The sequence below is a fragment of the Fistularia commersonii genome, chromosome 7 (assembly GCF_037954325.1).
Source record: "Fistularia commersonii isolate RoL2024-O1a breed Wild chromosome 7, RoL_Fcom_v1.0, whole genome shotgun sequence".
Lineage (NCBI taxonomy): Eukaryota > Metazoa > Chordata > Actinopteri > Syngnathiformes > Fistulariidae > Fistularia > Fistularia commersonii.
The window spans coordinates 9,682,501-9,697,500 of NC_141290.1; the positions used below are offsets into that span (position 1 = coordinate 9,682,501).

Genomic DNA, 15,000 nt, shown 5'->3' on the forward strand with positions numbered 1-15,000 from the left:
CTTCCTCCCTGGGGCCGCTGTGTGTATGCGTGCGTGCGTGTGTGTGTGTGTGTGTGCGTGCGTGCGTGCGTGCGTGTGTAAGTGCGTGTGTGCGTGCGTGCGTCCATGAACACGTGTGTGCGCGTATGTCCTCCACAATCCATCCCTGTCTTTCATTCATCATCTCCCCACTCGTTTCCGTGTCCACCTTTTGTTTCCTTACTTCCTCTCAATCTTGTCTTCTTCACCCCTCCCTCCCTCCTTCCCTCCATCCCTCCCTCCTGTCTTTCCCTCTCTTTCCTGCTCGGGCAGGACGGCCCCATGGGAGCCTTGTGGTTCGTCTGCTGGAAGGCATACCAACACCGCCGCCGCCACCGCTGGAACCTCTCTCTCTCTCTCTCTCTCTCTCTCCGTCCGTGTTCGCCCACTCATCCCTCGTTCCTTTTTTTTCTCTTCCCTCTCTCTTTTCTTTTTTTTCCTCCTTTCTTTTTAATGTGGAAGTTTTGAGCAATTGCTGGCTGCTTCTGTGGCTTGGTGGGAATGGCATTTTTAGAAGAATGTCTCATGCTGCGGCTTTAACCCATTCCTGAGCCCCCCCACCCCCCTCCTCCCTCCCATCCACACACACACACACACACACACACACACACACAACATGGATACAAGTGAAAGGGCAAACACGCCGGCGTGACTGTGGACGTCCGACGGGACTGTTTTTGTAGTTTTCCTCTGAAACGGTGCCACCGCTGCCGCACGCCATGTGAAGGTGACCATCCTGAGTTGGCTGCAGCGACGCCGTTCCCGACCTCCGCAGATAATTTTTACCATGCGGCCTTCGACCCCCCCCGACGGCGTCCCAAGTTTAGCCCGCCGGGCGTGCTAGCGCTCACGGCTAAATTTAAACCCTCAGCGCCGCGGTTATAAATCATCCCGGCCTCGTTTCCGAGGAAACCGCCTCGGAGGCCGCGGCGAGGACGACAGAAAAGCCGTTAATCCCTCAAGCGTTCCCTTTCGGAAGCGGCGACGGATCGATTCGATCCGTCGCAACTTTTACTTTTAAAATAGCTAACCTATAACAACCGGGACGCTCCCTCCTCCGCAGAGTTCTAGAGCATTCCGACAGCAACCGGATGACGACGCAGAACATCGGCATCGTCTTCGGGCCGACGCTGATGCGCCCGGAGCGGGACAGCGGCAACATGGCGATAAACATGGTCTACCAGAACCAGGCGGTGGAGCTCATCCTCAGCGAGTTCGACCACATCTTTGGAACCAGAGGCCCCTCCTGATCTTTCCTGACCACCCCGTGTTCCCATCAGAAGTCCTGCTGAACCTCCTTTCAGACTGTGGGACGAACCCCGGAGAACATGGAGACCCCACACAGAAACCCCTTACCTCTGCGGGAATCCAACCGGGGACCCTCTGGCCTCCCCGGCCGTTTTCAAACTAAAGAAAAACAAGCAAACTTGATTTTACGACGACCTCCAGCAGCCCGACCCACCCGTCCAGTCTTCTCCTAGATCCAGCAGAAACTGTGAAGAAGTGAAATACTGTGTGTGCGTGTGTGTGTGTGTGTGTGTGAGGCGCTGGCGTGTTTTCTGATCATCGTCAACAAACTGACAACATGGACCTGATTCTTCACCCTTCACTCACGACGACAGCAATAATAATTATAATAAAAATAATAAAAGGTGGAAGGAACTTGCCGCGTCTGTGTGTGATCGCAGTCACGAAGCGTTGGCGGCTAACGGAGGCTCGCGTGAGAGATACAAGAAGTGTGGAGGTATGTGGGCCTCAAAAGGCGACCCCCCCCCCCCCCTCCCGCCGCCTCCTCCTGATTGGTCGGAGCGCTGCTTTTAATAACAGAACAAAAGGGAAACTGGAAATGCATATGTTTAAAAAAAAAAAAAAAAAAAAGTGTTTTCCACAAACCCCTTTCGCTCTCCCGCTCTGTGGCTTCGGTAATTTCATATTGACTGCGGGTTTGGCAGAAGAGCTGAAGAGAGGCTCGGGGTGGAGGGAGTGGAGGCGTGGAGGGGTGGAGGGGGGCGCCGCCACTCGTGTCTCGCAAACTTTTATTAGATGTATTTATACGTTTTTACGGCCACGCGATTCCGAGCCGTGCCACGACGCGGCCCGGCGTGCCCGGCGACGGGACCTTTGATCGTTTTAATTGGACAGAGAAATATCCAGCTTGTGGTGGGAACCCTCCCCCCCCTGCCCATTCTGCAGTGTCACCGTCTATTTCCTGGCGTGACAGCATCGAAGGCCCCTCCACTGACATTTTATTTGGATTAATTAATAAGGGAAAGTGCTGTGCTAGTATCCCGGCACTAATTAAACCCCCCGCCCTGCACGTATTGGTTCTCCATCCACGAACTCCGCCCCCTGAGACCCCCAGACCCTGACGTGACCTATTTCCTCTTGTGCTAAAGCGCTAATCATCAGTCACCAAGGGGGGAAAAATAGCATTTTGTAGTTCGCAATTAGCAATTAACACGCCCGCCATCAACCACCCGGTTAGTTGGTGTTTTTGGACACCGGCGACGCGCGAACTTGCTACGGGATAACGGACGTTTCCTAATTTTGCAGCCAATCAGAGGCGAGTTTGTTCGTCGTGGCCGGCTAGAGGCGTTGTTCCATTCTTTTTTTCCGAGCTCCTCTCCGAGCCGCGTTTCATCAGGCTCAGGAGCTAATGCTAAAGCTAATCTGCCCTCAAAATGTCAGTGTCACAGTGCCCTTGGGCAAGATTGGCCACTTGGCTGTGTGTGTTTGTGTGTGTGTGTGAATGGACAAACTTGTTCAAGTATAAAGCGCTTCAAAACTGCAGGGTGTCGAAAGTGCCGTTTACCCGTCAACCATGACCTGCTGCGACGCCACGCTGGTTCAAGATAGCTTCTCGGCTAAATGTCATCTTAGTCACGCTTGCTCAGAGTGAAACCCAAACGCGGTGAGGCGATGCTGTCATTTCCGGCGCCGCCCCGGCGCCTCGCTTGGGGTTTGTTGTTGTTGCAGTTGGCCCCGTTGGAGCCCTGCAGGCCTCGGGCCCCGGATGCACGGGGAGGTGCCATGCAAATGGCCGGCACCGCGCCGCGGACCCCATGCAAACAGGTTCCCGTAAGGAGAGGAAGCACGGGGGCGTCGTGGTGCTGAGAGCTCCCAGCCTAAAATAAAAACACCGCTTGGAAACTGGTGGCGGCGAGAAGCAGATGTGTCGGAGACTTTGCCGTCTTCCGCAATTTAATCTTCAGCCATTAAAACATCTTTTTATTTATATATAAAAAAACGATTAATGTAAAAATACAAGTTTACGTGGCTGTGATATGTACAATTTATTACAAATATGCACAAAAACATGCAAAAAAAAACTGGGATACAAAAGTTGCATTGATTCTTGTGTTTTAAAAAAATAATGATAATAATAAATCGTGTTTATTGGCTGAAAGTAAGGCGACTGTGCAGCAAGAGGGCGGCGGCGTGGCTTGACTCGCACGTCTTTGGTGATGAAACGCACACACACACACACACACACCATGATCCGAGCGGCTTCGTCACGCCTCAAGGAGAGAAGCGCCGCCGCGTTGCGTTCACGTACCGTCGGAAAACTCCATTCAGCGTCGATAAAGAGGAAGCTCAAGCGGAAGTGTGTGTGTGTGTGTGTGTGTGTGTGTGTGTCCTGAGTCCTGACCCGCTACTCGTTATTTTTATTCTGGGAGGTGGGGGTTATGTAAATGATTACGAGAAATAGCGGGATTTAAAACAAAACTAATTTTTTTTTTCAACACCGCAAACAAGTAATAGTTCCCGGATGAGGAATGCGACTGAAATCCCGCCGCCCTCTGCTTTTTATTTGCTATCTTTTTAATTTTAATTTCTTTTAATAAATAAATCGCGCCCCCTTTTTCTCGTACAAAATTCCCGTTTTTATAACGCTAATTAATTAGCCAACATTCGGTGACGATTCAAACCCGGAAGTGTCAGATTGGCCGCAACCGATGACGTCACATCGGCCTCAACACACCACACAAACAAACAAACGAAAGAAAAGGAGCGTTTAGCCCTTGTTTAAAAACATTTTTTCTTTTTTAAATAATGTGCTGTTAGTAGTAGCCAATCATAACAGCTGGTGTGTGATTTAATCGGCAAACTTTCACCTTAAAAGGTCGAGCACGCCGCAGCAACCCTGGGATTTCCCTCCGAACGAAAACCTACGAGTAAGAAACCATTTTCTTTAGGTTTTTTTGGGGGGGGATGAGGTTAATAGTAATACTACTATTACTGATGCTTTGTATGGCTTCTTTCACTTTAAGGCTGCTTGTGGTCTGGATCGGTGGTTGGAAGGGGGGGGGGGGGGCGGACTGGAAATATATACAGTACACGGTACTTTCAAATCTTGATCCTCGGTAGCCCTGTCATGTCCAGGCTCAGCTCGCATTTGTCCAGGTCTCCCCGGGGATCCCGGCTGAGACCGTCCCAGAGCTGGCTCCTAGTGCAACCGCCTCGGTTCTCCTTTCTCGGCGATTCGGGGGCGTCGTCTCGTCCCCCACGCGGCTCCCCTTCCTCTTCGGCCTCTTTCTCTTCATCCTCCTCCTCCTCCTCCTCGTCTTCCTCGTCCTCCTCTTCCTCCTCTTCCTCCCCCTTGAGCGCCTCCGGAGCTCCGTCCAGACTGGAGTCGCTGAGGAAAGAGCGGGGGGTTTGGTCGTCCTCCGCCACGAGGGGAGTACCCGCGGTCTGTTGGCCCCCGAGGCCACCTCCTGGCCCCGGGGTGAGCGGCATCTCCTCCTGGTCCTGATAGGCGTCCTGCTCCTTGCTGCAGTAGGCGTAGCGGTGGTTCATGTGCTGCGAGTAGGAACCCGAGTGAGAGAAGCGCTTGCCGCACTTGTCGCACTGGTAGGGCTTCTCCCCGGAGTGCAGCCGGCTGTGTTCGATCAGGTGGTGCTTGTGCTTGAAGGCCTTGCTGCACACCTTGCACTCGTAGGGTCGCTTGCCTGCGGGGAGTCGGGAAAGACACAAGTCGTTACTTGAAGCCCCGAGTAGCTAACCTCGTCTTCCCGGGGGGGACTTTGAACGGATCTCCGGCGGCTGACCTGTGTGCTCGTATTTGTGTCGGAGCAGGGAGCTGCTCTTCTGGAAGGTTTTCTCGCAAATGTCGCAAGCGTACAACCCGTCGTCCGTCTTCCTCAGCCTCTTCCTCCCCGGTCCGCCGTCGCCCTCCAGCCCCTCGTCCATGAGGGAAAGGTACTCCAGGGTTCCGCGGCTTAAAACCTCCCCCTGCGGACAGATCCGGATCGTATTTTTCATCTTCAGTCTGGACGTAGAAGACGGCCTCTCCGCGGAGAAGCGTCACCTCACCATCAGCGCCTGTCTCTCCTGGTGGATCTTCTTCAGCGTGGCTTCCGCGTCCGACTCCATCATGTAGGTGAGGAATCCGGGGCCGCTGTTCGCCGACTGGCCGAACGGGACCGCCGCGAAGCCGTCGTGCCCCGTGAGCCCCAGGCCCGACTGGCCAAAGACGTGGAAGCCGTTGTACAGTGAGCCCGGAAAAACGGGAGCCCCTGGACCGCTAAAGAGAGGGTGGCGCTGAAGGGGCCGGTGGGAATGTTGGTCGGGACTCCCCCGACCCGGCTGCTTGCCGCCCGTCTCCCTCCTCTCCCTTCTGGACGAGTTCCCGTTGACTGTTTTGTTTTTCCCCTCTTGGTCCACCTTCCTCAGCGAGAGGTCCAGGGGTTCACTTTGAGCGGACCAGGGGTTCTGCGGGGACAGGGGGCAGCCGGTGAGGTCCAGGCAGACCGGAGAACCCAACCCCGAGGAGGGTAGTCTCCTTTTGGGTCCGGGCGACGGCAGCTCGGAGGAAAGGTTGGGGTTGGGGCTGCCCTTCTCCTGGGCGGACCAGTGCAGCTGCGAGGAGAGGGGGTCGTAGTAGGAGCGTGGAGGCGAATGCATGGCGACCAGGAGCTGCTGCGGCACCGAGTGCCAGCCGGTCTTCCGCCGCGGCGACGTGGTCCCGTTGGTGGCTTCGCTTGGTTTACTGTTCTCCGAACGGGGCGACGACCTGGGGAAGAATAACGGGGGCGAGTGGTGTTCCTTGCCGCGGAGGCCCTCCTGGTCCTCCGCCGCCTTGGGGCTCATCCTGCACAGGTAGCGCTCGTGCTGCAGGAGCACCACTGCGTTGGGGAACGGTTGGGAGCACCAGCGACACGTCACGCCGCGGGCGCTCCTGTCCGGCGACGCCTTCCTCTCAGCACCGTTGTAAACCCTCCCCTCCTCTGCCGCGCCTCCTCCCCTGTCCATCTCCTCCTCCTTCTTCACCTGAAGCATGTCCTGCAGCATCTGCTCAAACTTCTTCCCTGAGTGCAGGTAAGGCAAAATGGTGCTCCCTCTCAGGATGCTGGCCTTGAGTGACAGCTCGGCCGCTGGGTCCCAGAGCCCGGCCGGGTCCGCCTCTCCGGGGAACTCTCGGGGCTTCGGGCCGGGATCCTCCGCCGACGTCTGCCGAGGATCTCCTTGCACTTTCCCCGCGGGCCAGGCGCCATCTTGGGATTGGAGCACCGTCAGAAAGCCCTTTTCGTGGCCGTTCCCCTCCCTCCCCGCGGGAGGAGACAACGGAACCGGCTGGTGGTGGTGGTGGTGGTGGTGGTGGTGGTAGGAGCCCTGGCTGTGTCCATTGAAGGCGCCGCCTCCCGGATTTCCGCCAACGCTGAGGCACTTCTTGCTGCTGAGGTGGGAGCTGTAGGAGCCGGAGTGGGAGAAGCGTTTTTTGCAGTTGGCGCACTCGTACGGCTTCTCACCTGGGGAGGGAAACGCGGAAAACAAGAGGTGAGGAAAAACCCGGCGCCATCTGCTTTGTTCCGGCGGGGTCGATTCGCCGCCGCCACCGCGCGAAAACTAACTCACCGCTGTGGATCCGTAGATGCTCTTTGAGATGGTGCTTGTACTTGAAGGCCTTCCCGCACTGCAGGCACTTGAACTTCCTGGTCTCCATGCCGTGATCCAAACCCATGCCGCCCTGAGGCCACAGGAGCCGACATAACCGATCATTGCGCTATCAACACCGGCGCTAGCAGAACAAGACGGGGAACTCCGCGCTAGAAAGATCACCTTCTCCTGCGCCTGGTTGTGAAGCGCCAGGTGCCGCTCCATCTGCGCTCTGTGGGGGGCGCTGTACCCGCAGAGCGGGCAGAAGGCGTGGGCGCCGTCCCTCTCCCGGCAGTGCTTGATGTGGTCACGCAGCGAGGCTCCGCGCTGGTACGTCCTGTGGCAAAACGGACAAGCCTGCTGGCTCCGCCCGCCATCTGGAAACCAAGCAGAGGTGGAGGGGTTGGAGCGAGGCCGGCTCACAGGCGTCCATTAAATACATCCACGCATACACACACACACACACACACACACCGGTACTGCGGAAACGCCTATCCGGCTCTCGGGGTCATCTCTTTGAACCCCGGCCAGCTTCGCTATGGGAACCCCCGTTTCGCAACAGCCCGCGGTTGTGATCGCGGAGGGGGCGGAGCCGGGAGGCCCGCGCCGGCCTCATGCTGGCCCGCAAAACACGAGGACGCCCGCGCCAACGCGCCCCCGTGCGGGTTTATTAACCTCCTGTAACGGCGGCGAGAGGAAACGAGGGTCGGCGCGGAGCGGCTCCCTGTCACGGCCTGAAACTGCGCCATGTGATTCTGTAATATGATTTTTCTTTTCCGTTCCGTTGGTTTTTTTTTTTTTTTTTTTTTTTTTTTTTTTTTTGTTCTTCCAGAAATTGCAGGGTTCGCGTTCTGCAGCCGGATGATATAAAACTCAGACGGCTCGTTGGGCCGGGCCTCTGTTATTTCATGCGTCACTTCGGATAAATCTGCAGGAGCCGGGGCCGTTCGGATGTTTGACGGAACGGTCCTTCCAGTTTGTCCTTCTGGTTGGCTCCACCGTGTCGCTTCCGTTAACATGGCTACTTCCTGTTTGTGTTACATCACTTCCCCTCGGATGTCTCGGATGATGACCCAACCAAACAGATGATCTTCTTCTCCTCAGGGGTCTCCACAGCCAATCAGCTGCCTCCATCTAACCTCTTCTTTCACTTCACACCAACTCACTTCCCGTCCTCCATCATAAACCTCCTCAATGATCTCCCACTAGACCTCCTTCAACCTCAGCATACTTCTACCCAGATCTTCACCATCGCTCTTCTGTCCATGTCAAAACCATCTCAGTCCGAGCGCACTTCCGATTCCACATCTCCGTCTCTGCTGCCTCCAACTCTGGCCGCTCTTACCTCGAGTTCTCTAGAACTCTTGTATCAACCCCTGACACTTTTCTCCACCTGTTCCAAGCCGCTTGTTCCTGCGCTTCTTCTCCATCCTCACGTTGCACTGGACCGTCGACCCCGAGTGCCTAAAATCCTCCACCTTCTTCATCTCCACTCCCCGTAGCCTCACCGTACCGCGAGGTTCCTCTGGTCCACAAACTTGCTCTGCCTTGCTGCTCACTCCCTTCCATGAGCATACCTGCAGCTCCCTGCTCTCACTACAGATCAGTGTCATCTGCAAACATGGAGATTCCCGTCCTAACCTCATCTGTCCATCGCTTTTGCAAACCTCCAACCTCCACCTTGAACACCTCCGTCACATCTCACCATTGCCCTACAGCAGGGTTGGGCAAACTACGGCCCGCGGGCCACATCTGGCCCGTTTGTCTTTTTCATCCGGCCCGCCAAATATTGGTACAGAATTAATGCTTGATTTGAATGGTTGAATGATTGGATCCATGAATGTGGGACCGCAAACAGGAGATTATTTTATTTTTGGAGCTACTTGAGAATTTTCCTGAGCTGAATGACACAGATTAGCTTTGTGATTTAGCCTTTACTGTGGAATTACTGACACACATAAATGAGCTGGATGTGAAGCTACAAGAGAAAAAACTGGTTTGTGCATGAAATGCAAGCAAACGTCAGAGCCTTCAAAACCAAGCCGGTTTTATTTTCAAAGAAAACGTCAGACGAGTCTGATATGTACTGTTAACAAACGCGTTGGTTTTTTTTTGTTTTTTTTTATATGTATCATATCTTGTGCTGCCAAATTTTAAAAGTCAATGAGGCCCCTGAGCCAAAAAGTTTGCCCACCCTGCCCTACAGCTTCTTCTTCTTCTTCTTTTCTTTTCAGCTGCTCCCTTCAGGGGTCGCCAAAGCAAATCTTCCCCATCCAACCCAATTCTCTTCTCTCACAGCAACTCACTCCATGTCCTGTTTCACTGCATCCATGCATCTTCTCTGTGGTCTTCCTCTAGACCTCCTGCCTGGCAGTTCCAGCCTCAGCATCCTTCTGCCAATAGTTTCACTCTCCCTCCTCTGTACGTGACCCAACCATCTCAGCCTGGCTTCTCTGACCTCATTTTGGAAACATCTAATGTGTGCTGTCCCTCTGATGGACTCACTCCTGATCTTCTCCATCCTGGTCACTCCCAAAGACAACCTCAACGTCTTCATCTTTGTCCCACGGCTCCATGTATACGAGATAATCAGTGTATTATTAGTATTATTATTATTACAATGTTAATGTGTGTAAATCTATCACCAATTCATCCATCGATCAATCCCTTATCCACCTACCTGCTCCCTCAGGTGAGCAGTGCTGCGCCCCCGGCGACCAGATGGCAGCGGGGAGGTCATCATGACGGCGAGCGGCGGCGGCGGCGCCGTTGTGGTTCAGGTGGTCCAGGAGGCCGGCCGGCGTGGACGCCTTCCTCAGCTGTGCCAGGAAGTCAAAGAAGGCCAGGTCCTCTGCGTCCGTACGGGAGTCGGCGGTCTTGCCTGAATAAGAATCAGAAAAACTTGATTTGTCTCCGAGAGCCAATCGGGAGGCGCGTGGAATAGCAGCATTAACATCGTGGAACACACACACACACACACACACACACACATGCCGCTACTATTAGGCGCTTGTAGCCGATTGCTCTGAAGCCTATGTGAGTGTGTGATGTCAGAAAGGGGGGTTGGAGAAAAGGATAGATAGATAGATAGATAGATAGATAGATAGATAGATAGATAGATAGATAGATAGATATGGGAGGGGAGATACTAGAAAGCTGGGTATAAGATCTGGGGAGGTGGAACACACACACACACACACACACTTATACACGCACGTACACACAAACCCCAGTTTAAATCAGTTTTCTTTGTGGCAGCAGATTGGCGTTTGCGATAATGCTGTGTGTGTGTGTGTGTGTGTGTGCATCCGACTTTCGAGTGTGTGTGTTTTACGAAAGGATGGAGAAAATATGAGCAAAGTTCCGGAAGGAACGGCTAACGAGAAAGCTAACGGTGCATAAACACAACCGGAGTGTGTTGTAGATTGACATGACCTTTCGGTGACCCCTGCCGCTGGTGCTGGTGGACCTATTCATGTGTTTGTCTTCCTCCCTGTGGATAAACTGATCCGAAAAGCCGCCGCGGGAAACCGTCCGTTTTGTTCGCACGCCTGCGGGCCGGAGCAGGAAGTCCTCCGACGAACATCCAATGAGATCCGGAGACCCTTTTTCTCGGCCCCGCCCCCTGTCGGAGGGGGTGGAGGGCGCCCAGATGTACGGTGCGGCGGCGGGCCTCGGCCCCCGCCGCCGCCGCCGCCGCTCTTCGGGAGAGATTTGTCAAATGTTTGCAGATGTGGGCATATTTTGAGCTGTTTTTTTATGTGGTGAAGGGCCGAGGCCTGCGTGGCGGCGGACTTGCAGAGAGAGACGAGAAGAATGCAGCCTCGCCGCCATCAGGCCAGGCCCAATCACACGAGCGCGGCTGCGGCGGCGGGCTAAGTGATTGTTAGGAGGCGAGGCGCGTGAGCCTTTGATCCCCCCGAAATAAAAGGGAAAGCGTTGCGTCGCGCGGCGCTGATTTCAGAGCTGTAACGTCACCCTTTTGATGCGTGGAAACGTTGTGACATGGTGAGGGACGGCCGCCTTTGTCGCGTTCCTGACGGACGGCCCGCCGCCGCCAGAGGGGGAGCAGCTCGCGGGGGGAGGCGGTGTTTCACGGGGGGAGCGTGGGGGGACGACGGAGGTGTCTTGTATCAGAAAACACATGTTTGTGCAAATACGCTCCACATTCATTCATTCATTCATTCATTCATGGCAAGGTGGTGCAGCCTTGCCTAGCGGTCATTGGCTGAGAAGCGGGTTGGACCGCCCCGAATAACCAATCAGTCGCTCACTCATTCACTCACTCATTCGCATGTCATATAGAAACAAACAATCGTTCACTCAATCATTCATAAATCATATAAAACCGCTTACATGACACATAGAGACATGCAACATTCACTCAGTTACATCCCATGCAATCATTCATTCACGTCATATGCAGACATGTGATCCTTCACTCGCTTATTCCAAGTCATATTTCTGTTCACTCAGTCATTCAAACCGTAAAATAATTCACCCTTTCATTCACCCGCCTCACACAGACATACAACCGTTCACGCACTCATTCACATTTCATCTCGTCTTGCAACCATTCACCCCTTCATTCACATGCATTTTAGAGACATGCGACCATTCACTCACTCATTCACACCCATTCGCCCTTCCATTCCAACGTCACTTAGAGACAAACAGCCGCGGAGTGTGTCGACCCCACACCGACCGCCCTTCTGTGAGAATCGAACCAAGGACCTTCTTGCCGCCCCCATTATTTGTCTCGGGTTGCTGTTTTTCCCTTTTTTGTTTCGAGAGTGGATGGATGAGTCACTCACAGAGCGTCATGGCCGTTCGCCGCTCGCCGTTCACGACGTCCGCCGCCTCCAAGTCCGCCTGCTCCCAGAGGCTCCTTCTGCCGGGGCTGAGGCCCGGAGGCGGCGGCGGCGGCGGCGGCGCGGGACTCCCAGGCTCCTCCGTTCCCTCGCTCGCCGTCAGGCTGGGCTTGTCTAAGCTCTCCTGAGGCTCCGGGCGCCAGAGGCCCACCTCATCCTCGCCCTCCGATCCCTGCGAGGCCGCCTGCTCAGCATCTGGAGAGAGAAGAGAAAAAGCGAGACGTTGACGGAAGTCACGCTCTGCTGTTGATGAGTCATATCTGAAGGTGATGCAGCAAATCTAAACAAAAAAGGCAGAACATTTCACTTCCTCAAACAAAGCAAAATGCGCATTTTAATCTCCGAATCTACGAATCTCACCGCCGATATCTACGCCCCGTCCGGATATGAGGCGTTTAAAAGAAAAAAAAACAAAAAAAATCCTGCAGGTCCCCTCTGCAAACGGTAGATAATCTACAAAAAGAAGGGGGCAGGAACTGAAACCCAGCGCTTGTCACATGAAGTCACATGAAGGAGTTGTGAATTTCAGCAGGGGAGATGGCGTGAGCGGAAAAATAAAAAAAGGAGCCGCATCATTTTTTTTTGCTTTCACTGGCAACTCAAGTTTGACATTACATTTTAATGTCCAATCCAGAGACAGGGATCATTGGCAAGCACATATTATATCTATATATTTTAGTCATTTTTTTATGGAGACATCGTAGTGTTTATTACACTGTAATAACCTCATTTATTACACTGTTATTATCTCGGTAATTACACCGTGATTAGACGCAGGCCGTCGGGACAACTATAACATAACAAGAGGTGAATTGAAAGATACATATTCGACCAATCAGTGGAGCTAAACCGGACAAATGTGTCTACAGTTGAGGTTATTTTTATTTCTATTTTTTTTTTGTGTGTGTGTTTTAATTTAATTCAGCTTAATTTAATTTTTTTTTTCTAACGGTAGAGGAGAGCGTGAACTGAAACGCGGGAGAAATAAAAATGATTTAAAAGATCGGCGCAGGGAGGATTTTTTCCCACGGCGGAGACAATAAACGACAATCACAAACACGTGCGCGGGATTTCAGCTGCGACTCCGGTTCCCGGCGGCGTCTCGGCTCCAACTGGCGAGCTGTCTCATCGCCGCCGCCTTTGTTGGTTAATTACACGGTCGTAACACTTAAATAAGCACAATAAGGGCCGTCCCATCCCAAAGCTGGCATCGGATAACCACCGTAAAGGTCAAGGCGGCACTCTTTGGGTACCTTTTTGCTTCAGGCTAGCTTAACACATGAAGTGTGGCGGCGGAGCCGGAGCGGCAAACGTGTGTGTCAACTCCACACACACACACTATGATGAGCTCATCTCCAAACGTGACGCCTACAAGCGGATCAGTTTGCGGCGCCGGCTGGATCATTAAAAGGTTCACCGCGGCTATGCTACGGTGCTAACGCTGGCTTTTTATGGGCCGGGGGGGCGAAATGGGTCGTAATATGCGCCTCTCGGCGGCGAGCCGTACCCGGGGTCGACCCGGGGGAGTTTCCCGTGGTGACAGGACCCGACGCCGCAGCCCCGAGGAGGGAAATCTGGTGTGGATTAGCGGCAAATTGGCTCTAATTTCCCCTCTCGTGACAGTGAGTGACATCCCGGGGGGGGGGGGAGGGGAGCTCTGTGTGCGACGCCGTCGGCGCCGGGATGGCTTTCATTAGCCCGCCGACCGTGATTTATCTATTTGGACGGCAGAGGCGTCTTTCAAATGGATCTTTGAACAGCTCAGTAGGCTGTGGTGTCGCTTGCGGAGAGGAGCGCGGAGGTGCAGAAGTTGGCGGCCATGTTTTCATCTCTTGCGCGCTGCTTCCTAAGGCTAGCCGCGAGCGCTAACGCCAGGCCACCGGTGTGGCGTTAATTTGTTTTGCTGACTCGAGTATATGAGTCACTCATCCGGGTTGATGTTTTTGAGTCGTTTGAGTCACTGACTCGATCAGACATTTTTGAATTGGGCCGTTGCTCTGAGGCAATGAGTGATTCATTTGTTGAGTAATTCAGTGGGTTGTTCATTTGACAAGCAAGTAGAGACTTTCTGAGCTACTGAGTGATTCGTTTGTTTAATAATTTGGTGAGTCGTTCGTTTTGTGACTGTGGAGAGCTCATCTGAGACACTGAGTGATTCGTTCATTAGTAAGTTCTTCATTTTGGAAGTGGGGAGTGCTGCAGTGAGCTACGAGTGAATCGTTCATGGAGTTGTGGTGATTCATTTGATACATTCATACAAATGCAGTTGGAATAGCAGTCGCACAATAGCGACACGTTGTCTCGTCTGTTATTTACAGTTAGATCTCTAGAAGTAGCAGGGACTAGTTAGCGAACGCTTTAATAGGAGACTAGGATTCATAACTTATGAACCTCTAAAATGACTCGAGTTCCAAATGATTCGATGATGAAAATCGCACATCGCTATAATGTGGAGTTTTGTCCTGAGCAGAAGCGCTGTGTGTGTGTGTGTGTGTGTGTGTGTGTGTGTGTGTGTGTGGTGGTGGTGGTGGGGTGTCTGTAGATTCAAAGAAAACGTGATAGGCATCAGTTTCTGTAAAACCAGATCTTGCAAATAATTTTTTTCAAATCAAAAACAACTTTTAGAGTGACTGAATCATCTCGGTTTGCATCCCCTGGAGCGCTGGGGGGGGAGTTTGTGCAAAGCGACACGCCGAGCTGCGTTTTTATTTTACGACTGCACACATGCTATCCGGGGTTATAACATAGCAATTACGCGGCTGGATGGTAAAAACACAGTAATTACCTTGAAATTACCTTGTTTGTTTCTTTTGGTTTTGCAGCGGCAACAAATGAGGGCCGGGCCCCGTTCACCGGGAGCGCCGCGTGATACGCCGGGTCCTTAGCGCCGGACGTCCCTTTCCGTTCACACAAAACAAGACCTGTCTCGGTAAACTAGGAAGCGACAACACGGTTTTCCTGTGGGTTCCGGCATGAGTCTGCGACGGTGGGTTCGAGCCTCCAGTCACGCGGCGATCGACAGAATACAGAAAATGGCGAGGGGAAGGTCGCTCTCTGCAGAGGAAGTGCCGCTTTCTATTTTTGAAATGGACGCGTAAAGGTCACGACTCTCACACCGTCGGCTGAGAAGCGAGCGCAGGAAGACGGGTTTTACCGTACTAAAGGTGGCTTTTCGGAGGTGAGGCGGCTCGGCGTTCGCCAGAGGGGAGGCAGGCGGTCGGCAGCTCCCCGCCGC

The 15,000-nt window shown here is 53.4% G+C and overlaps 2 protein-coding genes across 6 annotated transcripts in view; one reads left to right on the plus strand and one right to left on the minus strand.

Moving 5' to 3' along the window:
• Nucleotides 1-1,681, plus strand: part of arhgap9 (Rho GTPase activating protein 9) — a 29,285-nt gene extending 27,604 nt beyond the window's left edge. For 4 of the 5 annotated variants that reach the window (XM_086149699.1, XM_086149701.1, XM_086149702.1 and 1 more), the window contains one exon: nucleotides 1,082-1,681. In XM_086149699.1, coding sequence (XP_086005825.1) covers nucleotides 1,082-1,268 — 187 coding nt within the window. In that variant the 3' untranslated portion in view covers nucleotides 1,269-1,681. The remainder of the gene's footprint in view (nucleotides 1-1,081) is intronic. The other variant, XM_086149703.1, reaches the window with a different exon arrangement.
• Nucleotides 1,682-3,156: 1,475 nt separating this feature from the next.
• The window catches only part of LOC147232707 (zinc finger E-box-binding homeobox protein zag-1), a 22,676-nt gene continuing 10,832 nt past the window's right edge, over nucleotides 3,157-15,000 (minus strand). The window contains exons 2-8 of the mRNA XM_086149697.1: nucleotides 11,709-11,960; nucleotides 9,575-9,775; nucleotides 7,078-7,271; nucleotides 6,874-6,985; nucleotides 5,332-6,767; nucleotides 5,067-5,250; nucleotides 3,157-4,967 (exon numbers count right to left, since the gene is read on the minus strand). Coding sequence (XP_086005823.1) covers nucleotides 4,366-4,967; nucleotides 5,067-5,250; nucleotides 5,332-6,767; nucleotides 6,874-6,985; nucleotides 7,078-7,271; nucleotides 9,575-9,775; nucleotides 11,709-11,960 — 2,981 coding nt within the window. The 3' untranslated portion in view covers nucleotides 3,157-4,365. The remainder of the gene's footprint in view (nucleotides 4,968-5,066; nucleotides 5,251-5,331; nucleotides 6,768-6,873; nucleotides 6,986-7,077; nucleotides 7,272-9,574; nucleotides 9,776-11,708; nucleotides 11,961-15,000) is intronic.